The sequence below is a fragment of the Heterodontus francisci genome, chromosome 19, assembly GCF_036365525.1.
Source record: "Heterodontus francisci isolate sHetFra1 chromosome 19, sHetFra1.hap1, whole genome shotgun sequence".
In the NCBI taxonomy this organism is placed as follows: Eukaryota; Metazoa; Chordata; class Chondrichthyes; order Heterodontiformes; family Heterodontidae; genus Heterodontus; species Heterodontus francisci.
In genome coordinates, this window is record NC_090389.1 from 74,411,598 (window position 1) to 74,425,887 (window position 14,290).

The window sequence follows — 14,290 nt, forward strand, 5'->3', positions numbered from 1 at the left end:
TTTGGTAGATTTTTATTTTTCTAAGGTTTCAAAATGGTTATTACTGCAACTTGAATATTTGAAAATAGAAAGCACAATTCATTAAAAAAAAACCACGGGGTCTGCAAGATCATTAGGTTTAGTGCATCTGGGGCCAAGCCTGCTGTGTCACAATTCAGTGTTTTATGTTTTGTTCTATATTTGTTGACTTATTAGCATGTCACTTTTGTAGCTGTATGCTAACAGAAAATAAGTGCAATGGTAGTTTAGCTTTTCTTTCAATATCTGATGAAGTAGAGGCAGGTTCCTTGGGAGTGTGTCAATATTTGCAGGGGATTCCCCCCCACCCCCCCGGCCATATAGCAACATTTGAAAACCAGTCATTTACAAAGAAAATTTGTAGCATCTTCTTTAATAGAACAGAGTGCAAGAACATAAGAAATTGGAGCAGGAGTAGGCCATATGGCCTCTCGAGCCTTCTCCGCCATTCAATAAGATCATGGCTGATCTGATTATGGCCTCAACTCCACTTTCCTGCCTGCTGCCCCCCATAGTCCTTGACTCCCTTGTAGATCAAAAATCAGTCCAATTTAGCTTTGAATATATTCAATGACTCAGCCTCCACTTCTCTCTGGGTAGAGAATTCCAAAGATTAACGACCCTCTGAGAGAAGAAATTCCTCCACATCACCACCTTAAAAGGGAAACCCCCTATTTTGAAACTGTGCCCCTTAGTTCTAGATTCCCCCACAAAGGGAAACATCCTCTCAGCATCTACCCTGTCAAGCCTCCTCAGAATCTTACATGTTTCAATAAGATCACATCTCGTTCTTCTAAAGTCCACTAAGTGTAGGCCCAACCTGCTTAATCTTTCCTCATGACAACCCCTTCATCTCAGGAAACAACCTAGTAGACCTTCTATAAACTGCCTCCATTTAGTGCCTGAACGAGGGACCCGGCATTGGGAAGGGGGGAGCCCATGAGAGCCACACCCCTGCCCTTGCTGCTGACCCCCCCTGCACCCACCACCCCGCGAGACCCCTCCCGCTCTGACCTACCTGTGGCCTGCGTCCAGCGCTGCTCCTGGGCCTTGGGCGGATGCTCCACCGGCAGCAGCCACCACCTCCGCGGTGGTGCTGATCAGTTAAAGAGCTGCCGGCTTCTGATTGACCAGCAGCTCTGAGCGCAGGACTTCCATCACCGGTGTCTTTGATCCCGTGGCAGGCCTGCCGCTGTCCAGTTAAGTGCCTAATTGGCACTTGATTCATTGGGCCTCCAACAGAAGGGGTGATGTGGGGTTCTCGGTGCTTTTGCAGGAGGTTGAGACCCCCGTTGTCTGGATAAAATCCCAACTCTTGTGTTTATTTATTTAGAGATACAGCACTGAAACAGGCCCTTCGGCCCACCGAGTCTGTGCTGACCAACAACCACAACTTATTTTCCCACCTGTCTTTGTAATGTCAGCAAATTTGGCCACAATACACCCTGTCCCTTCATCCAAGTCACAAATATAGATGCATTATCAGCCGATTTACCATGTACCATGCAATGGGGAGATATGACTACATCAGATTTGCTATAATATGTTGCATCTACATTGGTGGGGAGGGGTTGGATACAGTAAGGATGGTATTTTCAGCAGATGTTTCCTGCAGGTTGCAGACATTGAAGCAAATGATTGTTCCAACTCCTTTACCATGCATCATCATATATGCGTAAAGAATTCGAATCACTGGAAGATACCAGAAACAAAGCTTTGGAATATAGCTTTTATAAACCCTACCAAGAAGGTGCTTAAGGGAGCTTGCTTTGTTCACTACCACTTTTGCTTACATAACAGTGACAGTAATTAATTTCTGTGAATCTTACTGTGCTATATAAATACAGCTATATTTATATCTCCATAGAGAGCCTAGTTGGGAGAGGAGTTGAGGCCTAATATGGATGAACACATCATGAAACAGGTTCTTCATTGATTCCCACTAGTTTGCAGTTTTGAGATCGCTTTTATTTTGAAAAAAGTTCTTGGGTGAGGGGCTAGATGGCAGTGGATAATTAGTGAACACAGGCAGGGCTGATTAACTGATTACATGATTCTATAATAACCTCTCTATGCTTTTGTTATCCACAGGCTTTTCGAGAAGGATCTAGAAGATCCATGAGGATGAAGGTATGGATACAGAGATAGAGTTACAGTTTTAGATTTCCTTTTGGTCCATTTTGAAAATGGCTGATTTTAGCTGAGTAAATGTTATGCAGTAATTTCCAGATTTAGGTTTGATTCACCAATAGAGCTCTAATGGGTTGGACCACTTCCCATTGACTTCTATTACACCAATTCTTTGCTTGTTGACTTGTAAATATCCATTTTGCAATGTTTTTCTTTGGATGCTTCGGATGTAACATTATTTAACCACTGGCAACCCACTCTGCCCCAAGCCTTGATAGCCCATGACAATCTTTTGTTTTTTTTAAATTACATTGAAGCAGTCATAGAAATCTGCAATGAAGTTCTATTTTATTTTGAAAAGCTTCTCTGAATGTGAGTTCATATATAATTATTATTAGAGTCATAGAGTTATACAGCACAGAAACAGGCCCTTCGGCCCGTCGTGTATGTGCCGGCCATCAAGCACCTATCTATTCTAATGCCATTTTCCCGCACTTGGCCCGTAGCCTTGTATGCTATGGCATTTCAAGTGCTCATCTAAATGCTTCTTAAATGCTGTGAGGGTTCCTGCCTCTACCACCCCTTCAAGTAATGTGTTCCAGATTCCAACCACTCTCTGGGTGAAATTTCTTTTCCTCAAATCCCCTCTAAACCTCCTGCCCCTTACCTTAAATCTATGTCCCCTGGTTATTGACCCCTCCGCTAAGGGAAAAAGTTTCTTCCTATCTATCCTATCAATGCCCCTCATAATTTTGTATACCTCAATCAGGTCCCCCCTCAGCCCTCTCTGCTCCAAGGAAAACAACCCTAGCCTATCCAATCTCTCTTTCGCTTTGTTTTGCAAAAAGTCTATACGCCATCAATAATTATCTCACATCCTCTTCTACAGGCCTTCACAAATGTGCAGCGCAGAATCTTCAGTCTTTGTTTCATTTCACAATCATCACACTTGTAAAGCCTAAAGCTTGGCGGCAGATTGTTACTTATTGATCTTACTTGTCTTATTTTGTCTTTTTCTTTAAACTATCTAAGCTTGGTGGTGTGCTGTATTATGGGTCTTTTACCTTGGTTTTTCAAGAGATTTTCAATCAAAAAAAAATGTTAGACTGCCTTGAGAATGGACAGATCCTGCACTGCTAGGCCTTTGCCAAGGCAGGTTTTGAGTTAGCTACTAGGAAGTGCATAAATGTGGCTTGTCTGCCTAGTTTCTTCCTGTCACTAGAGGGATGGGAAGGGAAGTGGGCAGCTTGCCTGATCTCATTTTTGTCATTGACTTATGTGGGTGAGATCAGACTGTGGGAATCACAAGTTTGAGTTCTAGTTCTTTCATTTTCTTACACAGCATATTCTATGGCCACCTAGTTATTAATGCAATGTTTACTCAAGTTACAAACGTTTGGAGGCCCCAACATGAATGTGTAAATCCAAACACATCTGGTAAGCACACAACAAGATCCAAAATGGAATGATTGATATTGGGCAAGAAGATTTATAGATCCATTTTCAGAAGTTTAGCTGTTCTTTAAAAAAAATTACACTCAGCATAAACCAGTTCAATTTGGTTATATCTGGGAGTATATATTTGCAATATTTTTAGTCTTGTATCTCTAGATTTGAGGTACTAAAGCAGAAAAGGCTAAGAGGAGATTTGATTAAAGATTTTGATAGGGCAAATAGAGAAAGACTGTTTCCTCCGATTAAGGAGTCAGTGATACAAGGTCCATGATTTAAAATTGTCATTAAGTCAGTGAGAATAGAGGTTCGGATAAATTTCTTTATGTAGAGGATTGTTGATGCATGGAAAGCTATGCCACCGGAAGTATTTGAAGCTGAGACAATTGCATTTTTAAAGTGAAAAGTGGATAAATATTTAAAGCCAAGGAAGATTTAAGTCTATGAAGAGAGAGTTGGGCTGTCGATTAGTTATGGATTATTCTAGAAAAGACACAGACTCTGTGGGCTAAATGGTCTCTGATGCTGCAAAGTTCTATGGTTCAGCTTCAGCCTCAATCAGAAAACAGATCAGTTGAGGCCGGTAGGCCTTTCAATAATAGAATGGGTTTCCTTCAGGAAATGTTTTGTGTTGCACTATATAGTGGAAATGACCATGCCAGGGTGATGAGGACGGGAAATTTAACATTATAATTTTTCTGAGAAACTGTCACCTCTACTCACACTTTAAGTGGGGTAATATTCTGAAACCAGATGTAAAAGTACTGGGAGAATTTGGAAAAAACTATGTTTTTCTTGTCAACAATCTTTTCAGTAGGTAGGCAAGCTTCAGTTGTTTAACTCTGTTGATTTTTACATTTAGAACTCATTGTCGGAAGCTCATGCATTGGATGAAAATACAGCAGAGGGTTGGGAGAACCGGATCCGCCTCTGGACAGATCAGTACGAGGAATCCTTTGCAAATCAGTACAGTGCAGATGTACAGAACCTTTTAGAATTGTATCGGTTAACCATGAAAGACTCTGTGGGGAAAAATGTGGTGCTGGACACTATTAATAAAACTGAATTAGCATGTAACAACACAATTCTTGGCTCTCAGATGCAGGTAAGAACACTGGTCTAACTTAAAGGTCTACTGCCGATTCGGGAATGTTACTTAAGAGTGGACCTTTTGGATAGTCCCCATGTGCTGTGCATTTTAACTTGTAATATGCATTTTATTTTACATTATATTTTCTAAAAAAATGTATTTATTTAGTCTATTTTAAGTTTTTTATTTTGTTCGTTCACCAAATTGTGTCTTGCGCTGTAAAAGCCAATTAAGCCAGCAGGCTACTTCATGTACGATGTAAAATAGTAATTTGTTGCCTATATATTATTTTCCTCCTGTGGATAGCTCCAGCTTGGTAAAGTCACAAGAGTTCAGCGGCATCGCAAAATTTTGCGAGCAGCCAGAGACCTAACACGAGATCTACTTATTATCGAATACCGTGGAAAGGTGATGCTAAGGCAGCAGTTTGAAGTCAATGGACATTTCTTTAAAAGGTACGACAATACTGAGTTTGAGTCTCATACGACAGCAATGGTACCTCTTTTGGGTTAGACATTCCCAAAATGGAGACAATTTAGACAAACATCACAGCAATTTAAGCTGAATATGAAGTTTCTTTCTTAAGATCAACTCACCACTCATGTTTATAGCATTACAGTGGTTTATGCACTGCCTGATGTGATTTATTTTCTGCTCTGTGTCGAGTTAGCTTTTTAATGAGAGATGGAAAATGCACTACACTTGGCCTTAGTGCTTTGAAGCTAAATCTTAACTGTGCATCTTTATGTAGCTAGACAGTGTGTATCTGTGGACACTGGATCAGACTGTTTTCCTTTCTCTCCCTCTATACCCTATGGTTGAATATCCTGCCAGTGTTCATTTATTAAGCTCACACATGAAGAAAGGTCTCTTGGGAAAATGAAGTTCCAACTCAGAGAGTTACTCAAATCATATTTGTCACCTTCTGCATTACAGACCCTATCCCTTTGTGCTCTTCTACTCAAAATTCAATGAAGTGGAGATGTGTGTTGATGCTAGAACATTTGGGAATGATGCTCGGTTCATTAGAAGATCCTGTGCCCCCAATGCAGAGGTCAGTCTTTTCCAATTATCTGCATATTTCTATCAGTTTAATTATATATGTTATGACACTTATGATGAAATCATTATTTTAAGAAGTGATTAAAATTAACCATGCCCGCCATAATGTTGTGCTTATGAATAAAAGTTTGCTTTGTTTGCATTCCTATGCAAATATCTTCTTAAGTTTATGCATTATGTTGTGTTGCAATTACATCACATAGTATTTGCAGGGCTATATATTGAGACATTGAATTATACGGCAGTCGTATATAAAGATGTATTTGCCCATAATTGAGCATGTGTGCAACAAATTCACACTGTACTGAACCGCAAATTGAATCTACTATATTCCTATAGTAATAATGTTAACACTTAGTGAATATAATTATTTATTTTCCGAATGAATTGAATCCCTCATTAAGAAGCAGCACTATGCAAAAAACCATTTGTTAAGTCATGAAAAAAATAGGAATTCTTTGACTGAGGATACAGATTAACCGAGTACTGAGAATGGATGTTAGATTGTTGTCAGTTTACCGGGGCACATTTGGCTAGAATCAGCACAGAGAATGAGCACTGCAGGTAGAAATTGAATGTACAGCATCAAGAGCACTCTCGCATTTCATGTACAATTTATGCTAATTTGCACCCACTACCAGTATCATGACCAATTCAGAACAGATGTCAAAAGCCATATGTAAGTTTTTCACGAATGTCTCATTATTCTTACTTAGAATATTCTAGTACATTTGGACAATTAATTATAGCAGCCTAGACATTCGAATAGACAACTTTGACAATTACATAAAAATGATGAACTTAACCAAAATTCTTTGCTATGTTGTGGAGCAGGTTTCCAAAGGACTTCCTTTGACCTAAGCATCTTTCTATCTTTCCCTGCTCCCAAAATGTGAGGCAATGAGGCAGCTGTGTTGCACATCTGCAAAAAATACTCTTCCCCTACCCCTCTTTCTACTGGTTTGTCTTTCTCTGCCCCAGTTGAGAATTCAAGCAGACTTTGCCAGTGCCACTTTGGCTGCTGGAGGATACAAAAGAATGGGACACAGTAATTTTCCTCTGCTGTTGAACTTATCTCTTTGGCCACACGTCCATGATATCCTATACAAATTTCTCCTGTTTTTCCATTATGGTCTCAAAAAGAAAGAAATCAAGAAAATGTGAACGCTACTCATTTGATAATCTGATTAATCATCTCCAAAATCTTCCATTGCTTTGTCTGTTCTCTTTTGCCCTCCTCAAGTACATTGAATAAATTCTGGAATTTTCCAGCTAACTTTACACACGATATTATAGGTTCCTGTCTAGATCTCTACCAGTACAAGATATTTCTGTGGACCCACCCTCAAGAATCACTGTATTCCAAACACATTCTTGTAATCTTCAGTTTCACCCCCCAACCATGTATTCAGTTAACATTTATTGCAAAGTATCAATTTGCCATGCCATTAACTACTTTAGCAGGAGATCTATACCGCTCTGTGGATGTGTTACAAGTCTTGGGTCTGCCTCTTGGGTACAAGGATGTTAGACACACTCATAAGTGATCTGAGCATATTGGAGTTTGTTGATTGCCTTATGCCCAGTATCTAATGATATAATATCTCGAGCAATTAGGGATGCACAGAAAATGCTGGCCTTGCAAGCGAGCCCCACACCCTACCAACCACTAAAAGAAAAATCCTGGGGGGTGTAACAGAAAGACCCCCTTATGATTCGAACTGATATTGCAATGTTTCTAAAGGCATACTGAAATACTATAGTTAAACGGGGCCAGATTCAAATTGTTAAGCTGTTTTATTTTACAGACAGCAAGTCTGAGTAACAGATGTAAAGCCTTGATTTAGTCAACTACAATAGAAGAAAAATTAATACTAATAAGCAAAATTATCCCTCAGATCAGTCTTAATTTAACTTTTTCTGATCAGCCTTTTGAATTGGACCAGCTCAGAGCTTGAGATGAGTAAGTTTGCCCTTGCTTAGGCCAGGCTTTTTCCCCAGACCTAACTAACTGGCTGGCTGACTGCCCCTCATTTCTTTCCTATAGTTACAGAAAGTGGGAAGGCAGGACATGCAAGTTCTTCTCCATTCAGTAGGCTGGTCAAACAAAACAATTAACGGCATCTTTCAAGAATATATTCTCAGCAGACACCTTATGCAGGGCTCACTTAAACAGAAACATCTTCCTGCATTAGGTCCGAATCTCTAAGTGTCATTGCGTACTTTTCTGTGTATCTAACCCTTTGAGAGCTGCATTTAACTGAGTCTGCCCCCTAACTCTCACCCTATCTTTCTTCATTATTTAGTTTTACTTGAAACATAATATTACTAAGTTGTAAAATACAGTTGTTTATTGTTTTTGTTTGCATATTTTGTCCCCACATTTGTGTTTGTTTGCTGTAACATACTGTTGTTGACTAGTGCATACACGGATTACACATTGTTTATGATGCAACTACATAAGTTTAGTCAGTGCTTCTTTCAACTAGAATTGGAGCCCTGATTTATATTGTCTTACATTGGCAACCCCTTGGCACAAATTCTGTTAGCTAAAAAAAGACTATACGTAAACGCGATGGCCGCAAGTGGGATAAATTGGGTTTGACCTATTTAAGAATCATGAAAGAAAAAAAAAGCTAGCTACAACTTGCATACTATGTCCCCTAGGTACGGCACATGATTGCTGATGGGATGATCCACCTTTGTATATATGCCATCACAAACATCCCAAAGGACAATGAGGTGACCATTGGCTTTGACTATGAATACAGCAGCTGGTAAGTGAAATCAGCTCTCTTACAGGAGTTATCAAAATGTATGGATTTTTTTTTAGAATCAGTATTGTAGAAAAATTCCTGGTCGTTACTGTATTGTTTTTTCAGCAAGACTAGTTAATGGTGGGTGGTGCAACTAGGGGTTCAAGACTAGATTATTCAAATCAAATAGGGTTAGAAGGCAGGGAGATGATTGGACTGGACAGGTGGGCATGGGGGGTGGGGGGTGGGAGGGCAGTGCGCAAGTAAGGAAGTAAAGGAGAACCAGTTAGCAGAATCTTAATTGTGCAGTGGCAGAAGATTTGCCAGGCTGGGGAGAGGGTGGGGCAAGGTAGCATTGACCAGCAAAGTCTTTTGGGGTGGGGGTAACTTTCTAAATTAGGGGTTGGTGGTGGGGGGGGCGTTTTTGCGAATTTGATAGGGACAGCTCAACAGTTAGGGATGGAGGATTGGGGTTGGTCCCTGATGATCTTGAGTTACTAAAATGTACTTGCCCCTGGGACCACTTCAGACTTGCCTGACCATCTAAATTCCGTGAACCTTTCTGGGGCTAGGAACGCTCTTGAATGGTAAATACTCTATTGGGCAGATTGAATATTCACTTGAATATCTGCATGCTCTGACTCGTGTGCATTTCACTGTCAGTGAGCGGTGCACAACAGGTAAAAGGAAATATTTTCTGTGGCACTGTTATGCCTTTTGTGGGCCTCCTGATTTTATATGATGTAAATTGAGTACATTGAATATCCTGCGTAGTAGAGCAACTGTTATTTGAGAGCAGGATGAGTTGTGTTAGCAATCAAAGTTAGTACTTATTTAACATCTCTGACACAGGAGCTCTTGTACATCTTCACATGCAAATAGGAGTTGTGTGTTGTTCCTGTGGGTTTCACGTCTCTGTCAATCTTTATGTAATATGCAAGTAGGGAAAGTTGGTTAAATATATTTGCTAGGATTTGTATGAAAGGATTCATTTAATAAAGTTTATATTATTCACTTCGTTATAGTAAATATAAGGTGGACTGTGCCTGCCACAAGGGGAACCAGAATTGTCCAGTACAGAAACATAACCAAGGATCGATGGAGCCTCCAGTAGGTGCAGAGACACGGCGAAGAAAAGCCAGACGGAAAGAATGGGAGATGGAGTCAGAGCTCAATCAGGCATCTGATGAAAACAGCAACCAGCAACAGGAGGAGCCAGCAGAATCCAAAGACCAACAGGAGTTACCCACACAACACCCAGCAAGTGACAGTGAGGTATGCATTCACGCACATTAATGGAACGTAATTGCCGTACTAGAGTTTTCTCCAGATATATGTGAGGAACATGTATGTTAATTTGTATCATTGCCACTTGCCATCTGCATCTAAATCAGTGGTAAACTATGTCATGTTTGGTTTTTTTTGCTTAAAAGAACAAGGTGAGGGTGGTATAATACACCATCAAGGTTGGAAAGAGTAAAAGATACATTTACATAAAAACAAGATATTTTGAGAAAGAAAGAATTTAAAAATATTAATGTACAATAAATCTGATGTACAAAACAGCCCACTAGTTTTTCGAACTGGTTCATATGCTGAAACTAATGTTGGGCTTTATCAGTTTAAGGTATAACTATGTGGTTTCTTCTGGTGTTCGGCTAGTGAGCCAGAATATTTCACTGCTATCTTTTTCTTCCTCCTTTGTATGTAACATCTAGCACTACAGATTTTAGCAGGATTGCCACCAAGGGTTATTTATCTCACACACTCTGCCCACTCCATTTACATCATGTACTAAAATGTCCCTAATGTAGTGCAGGTGGTGTGATGCAAGGGTGGGGAGAAAGATAGCTATACAAGTATCAGAATTGCACTATTATTGATGTTATAACTCTTGTGTTATGCCACTAAAGATATGGTTGTCACAGAATTACGTATCAAATCGAACATAAAAGACCATGCTCACAATTTGATCTTGAGACCAATGGCGTGACACTGGGTAACCCAATGCCACCAGGACAAAAACATCACAAACCCTTCCCTCACGAGGAGGCATCACTAATACATTGCTGGTACCGATGGTCCACTCAAACTAAGGTATATACAGAATAAAAATAAAACTGAATCAAAATGCAATTCTTTTTTATTTATAATAGTTGATGTCCTGCATTGTCCACTGGCCACGGAAGGCTTCAAGTGCACCTTTGAACACCGTGTGGTCTCCCTCCAGGGTCATTTGGGTGTACACAAGGCTGCAGAAAAAAGGCAAGCAGTTGGAGTGACACTTCCTGCGAATCCTACATATTCTGGAAATGTGAATGCCAATTAAAACTTGGCCCAGGAGCTGATCCACAAGGTGGTTCTCCAATCTGCCTGCCCCTTTATGTATCAGATGACTGAATATCAGGAGCGTTGGACTAAAATTCAACCAAACATTGAGGAGCAGTCCTTTTAAGTAGTGAAAGAGGGCCTGTAACTCCTGACATAGCAAATAAATATAAACAGAGTCCTCATCCATGCCACAGAGTAGACAAGAAGCCTGGATATCTTTGAAGTGGACAGCAAGATGCTTTGACAATGCATGTCTGGATGGAAAATGAGGGAAAGGAAGTAGAGATACGGCAGCAATAACCTATTGGACATCCCTCCACGCAGAATGGAATTGCATGGAGGGAATTTCCAAGAAAGCGAAGGTTGAGAGGCGAAGGTTCCTGAGGAACATTTTGGGGCCTTACTCCATGTGAACGGTATCACACCAAGTGGCTGAGCCTCCTCAGTGCTCCTAACTGAGCCAGGGAAGAGTGTTTAGTGCCGGAATGACTTTGGTTCTACATCAGCCAGCTAGCACCCAGATGACATCTGGCCCCATCCAGTGCTCCCTGACTCTTGATACATTTACAGCAAGGGTCCTCCTCTCCGAAAGCCATTTGTTACTGAAGCTGATAATGCGCAGATGGGAATTGTGGAGGAGCAGCTCAGACAGAATGGCTGCTACTTTAGAAAGCTCCTGCTGCAGGCAACAAAGTTCCAGAATCTTAGAAAGTCATAGCTCAGATACTGAAACAGCCCATGTCCATACACAGCAAGACCTGGACAACATCCAGGCTTGGGCTGATAAGTGGCAAGTAACATTTGTGCCACACAAGTGCCAGTCAATGACCATCTCAAACAAGAGAGAATCTGACCATTTCCCCTGGATGTTCAATGGTATTACCATCGCTGAATCCCCCTCTAACAGCATCCTGGGGGGTCACCATTGACCAGAAACTGAACTGGACAAGCCACATAAATGCTGTGGCTACAAGAGCAGGCCAGAGGCTGGGAATCCTGTGGTGAGTTACTCACCTCCTGTCTTACCAATGCCTGTCCACCATCTACAAGGCACAAGTCAGGAGTGTGATGGAATACTCTCCACTTGCCTGGATGGATGCAGCTCAAACAACACTCGAAGCTCGGCACCATCCAAGACAACGCAGCCCACTTGATTAACACCCCATCCACCACCTTCAACATTCACTCCCTTCACCACCGATGCACAGTGGAAGCAATGTGTACCATCTACAAGCACTGCAGCAACTCACCAAGGCTCCTTCGACAGCACCTGCCAAGCCTGCGACCTCTACCCCTAGAAGGGCAAGGGCAACAGGTGCATGGGAACACCACCACTTGCAAGTTCCCCTCCAAGCCACACAACATCCTGACTTGGAACTATATCACCGTTCCTTTACTGCCGCTGGGTCAAAATCCTGGAACTCCCTTCCTAAGAGCACTGCAGGTGTACCTACCCCACATGGACTGCAGTGGTTCAAGAAGGCAGCTCACCAGCACCATCTCAAGGACAATTAGGATGGGCATTACACGCTGGCATAGCCAGTGACGCCCACATCCCCCGAATGAATAAAAAAAATAGTGAAAGACAGGCATCTCTTGTAAAGATGTATGTACTCCTTGCAGTTTTATGATAATGAGCTTCTGTTATAATTCAGGCCATGCATCTGGTAGAAGAAAAATGTCAGCTCACACCACTTTGGTGGAACTTGCATATATAGGTATCGCTTCTGGTCTGAACGTGGAAAGTTGCAACCTAGGTATGACTGCTCATCACCTGACCATTCTTAAATGAGGGAATCAGAACTCAGTGCCTCCCAGAAGAAGTCAGCGAGCGTCCTCTGGATCTTGGCAATAGATTCAGTGGGAGGGATCAAGAGCCTTAACATAATGACCATTGGTTGGTATATGATCAACTCCTAGTTTGAACTTGCTTGTCAGAGTAACTCTTCTGCTTTTTTGGATAAAAGAGGTGGTAAAACCCTTTAATTTAGAGAAAAATAAGTAATGTGATATTGCAATAACTTGGTATAAACCCAACCATGCCCTCACTCGTGTCTTTATGAATTGACCTGAATACCTGTTGCACGTCATGCATCTAAAATGGAGTTAGAACTTACTGCAGCATTAGTTGTTGTATTAAATACGGTGAACAACTTTCTCTCACTGCGTCAGTACACTGTTCCAGTCTGATGCATCCATAGCAGCAGGTCTCATTCCCCATCAAGCTGAGATGGTAAGAAAATTGCTATTCATTATTCTTCGTTTTTCAAATTTACTTTGTTCAGTTAATGAGTATTGTTTTTGTTTTACATTTTTGGAGCAAGTGCTGCAATTTCTCATACCAACTCAAAAAAAGTTTGTGAAAATCGACGCAAGGGAAAAGGTCTGGATGGAGGCTTCCATCTGTGATAACATGATGTTGCTCAATGTTAAACACCTTCAGCAAGCTTGACTTAATCAGCATTTAGAGCAAGTTTTTTTTTTAAAAAGTGCATCCAATTATGCGTGTCTGAATAATATTGGGAACCCATTGGATGCAACATTTATCCAGTAAGTGGATTCAGCATAACAAAACCCTTGCAATTTCATTAATTATGCAGGAATTAGTTAGATAAAACTGATAAATATGTTATACCTACTTGGCATTTGTATCCTGTGGAGGAAAACAATTGAAAAAGTGTGGTTTTATCTACAGTGTTATAACACACAATGCAAAAGTTTGCATCAGAAAGCAGTTTTTCTGGGTTTTGAAAAGGATGACTGCAACTCATTAGCAATACATCTAAAAGTTGATCCTCACTTATTTAAGTTTGTTTATATGTCAATATTGAAGAAAAAGTAAATAGTTGCTTCAACCAAAGTTTCCTACTGTAGCTCATTGAATTGTTTTATGATGTCACAAGGAAGGGCTGTGACAAAAGTGATGTCATTGTGGACAGTAAAATATTAGTTTAGATTTCACAAGTGGTATTGAACGACATCACATCTATGCTGCTATTGTGGTGCTGTAGTAGTTTTTATGTACAATACTACTCACTGTCTCTACTTCATTTTCTGTAAACAGGAAGGGCCCGGAGAGGGAGAGCGAATAAAAGTAGAAGAAGAAAACGAGGAATCGGAAATGGATGAACAGCTCCGTGCATTAGCACAAAATAAACTGGTAAGGGACATGGAGTCAGAATGTGGAGATGTGGAATATCTCAGCAGCTAGAAGTCATTCACACTGTTATTATGGACTTACCAGTGCAGTACAAGAGAACCTGCTCTGGCCAGAGGGAAAAAAGATGTGGGGAGGAAAATGGTGCCATTATGTCATGAAGCTGTGTGTGAGAAAAGGGTTGGAAGAAATGATGCATTCCCAAATGTGATGGCCTTTGCATATGGGGAAAGAACGATCAGGGCGCTTGTACAGAGGGCTGTGTTTGGGAGAGAGTCATGAATTGGGGGAAAG

At 40.9% G+C, this 14,290-nt stretch overlaps 1 protein-coding gene across 10 annotated transcripts in view; it reads left to right on the forward strand.

Moving 5' to 3' along the window:
* setd5 (SET domain containing 5) overlaps positions 1–14,290 on the forward strand; it is a 180,809-nt gene that overhangs the window by 110,077 nt on the left and 56,442 nt on the right. For all 10 annotated transcript variants that reach the window (XM_068051990.1, XM_068051989.1, XM_068051997.1 and 7 more), the window contains 7 exons: positions 2,110–2,148; positions 4,463–4,705; positions 4,997–5,145; positions 5,627–5,744; positions 8,420–8,529; positions 9,534–9,783; positions 13,904–13,999. In XM_068051990.1, the coding sequence (XP_067908091.1) occupies positions 2,110–2,148; positions 4,463–4,705; positions 4,997–5,145; positions 5,627–5,744; positions 8,420–8,529; positions 9,534–9,783; positions 13,904–13,999 (1,005 nt within the window). The remainder of the gene's footprint in view (positions 1–2,109; positions 2,149–4,462; positions 4,706–4,996; positions 5,146–5,626; positions 5,745–8,419; positions 8,530–9,533; positions 9,784–13,903; positions 14,000–14,290) is intronic.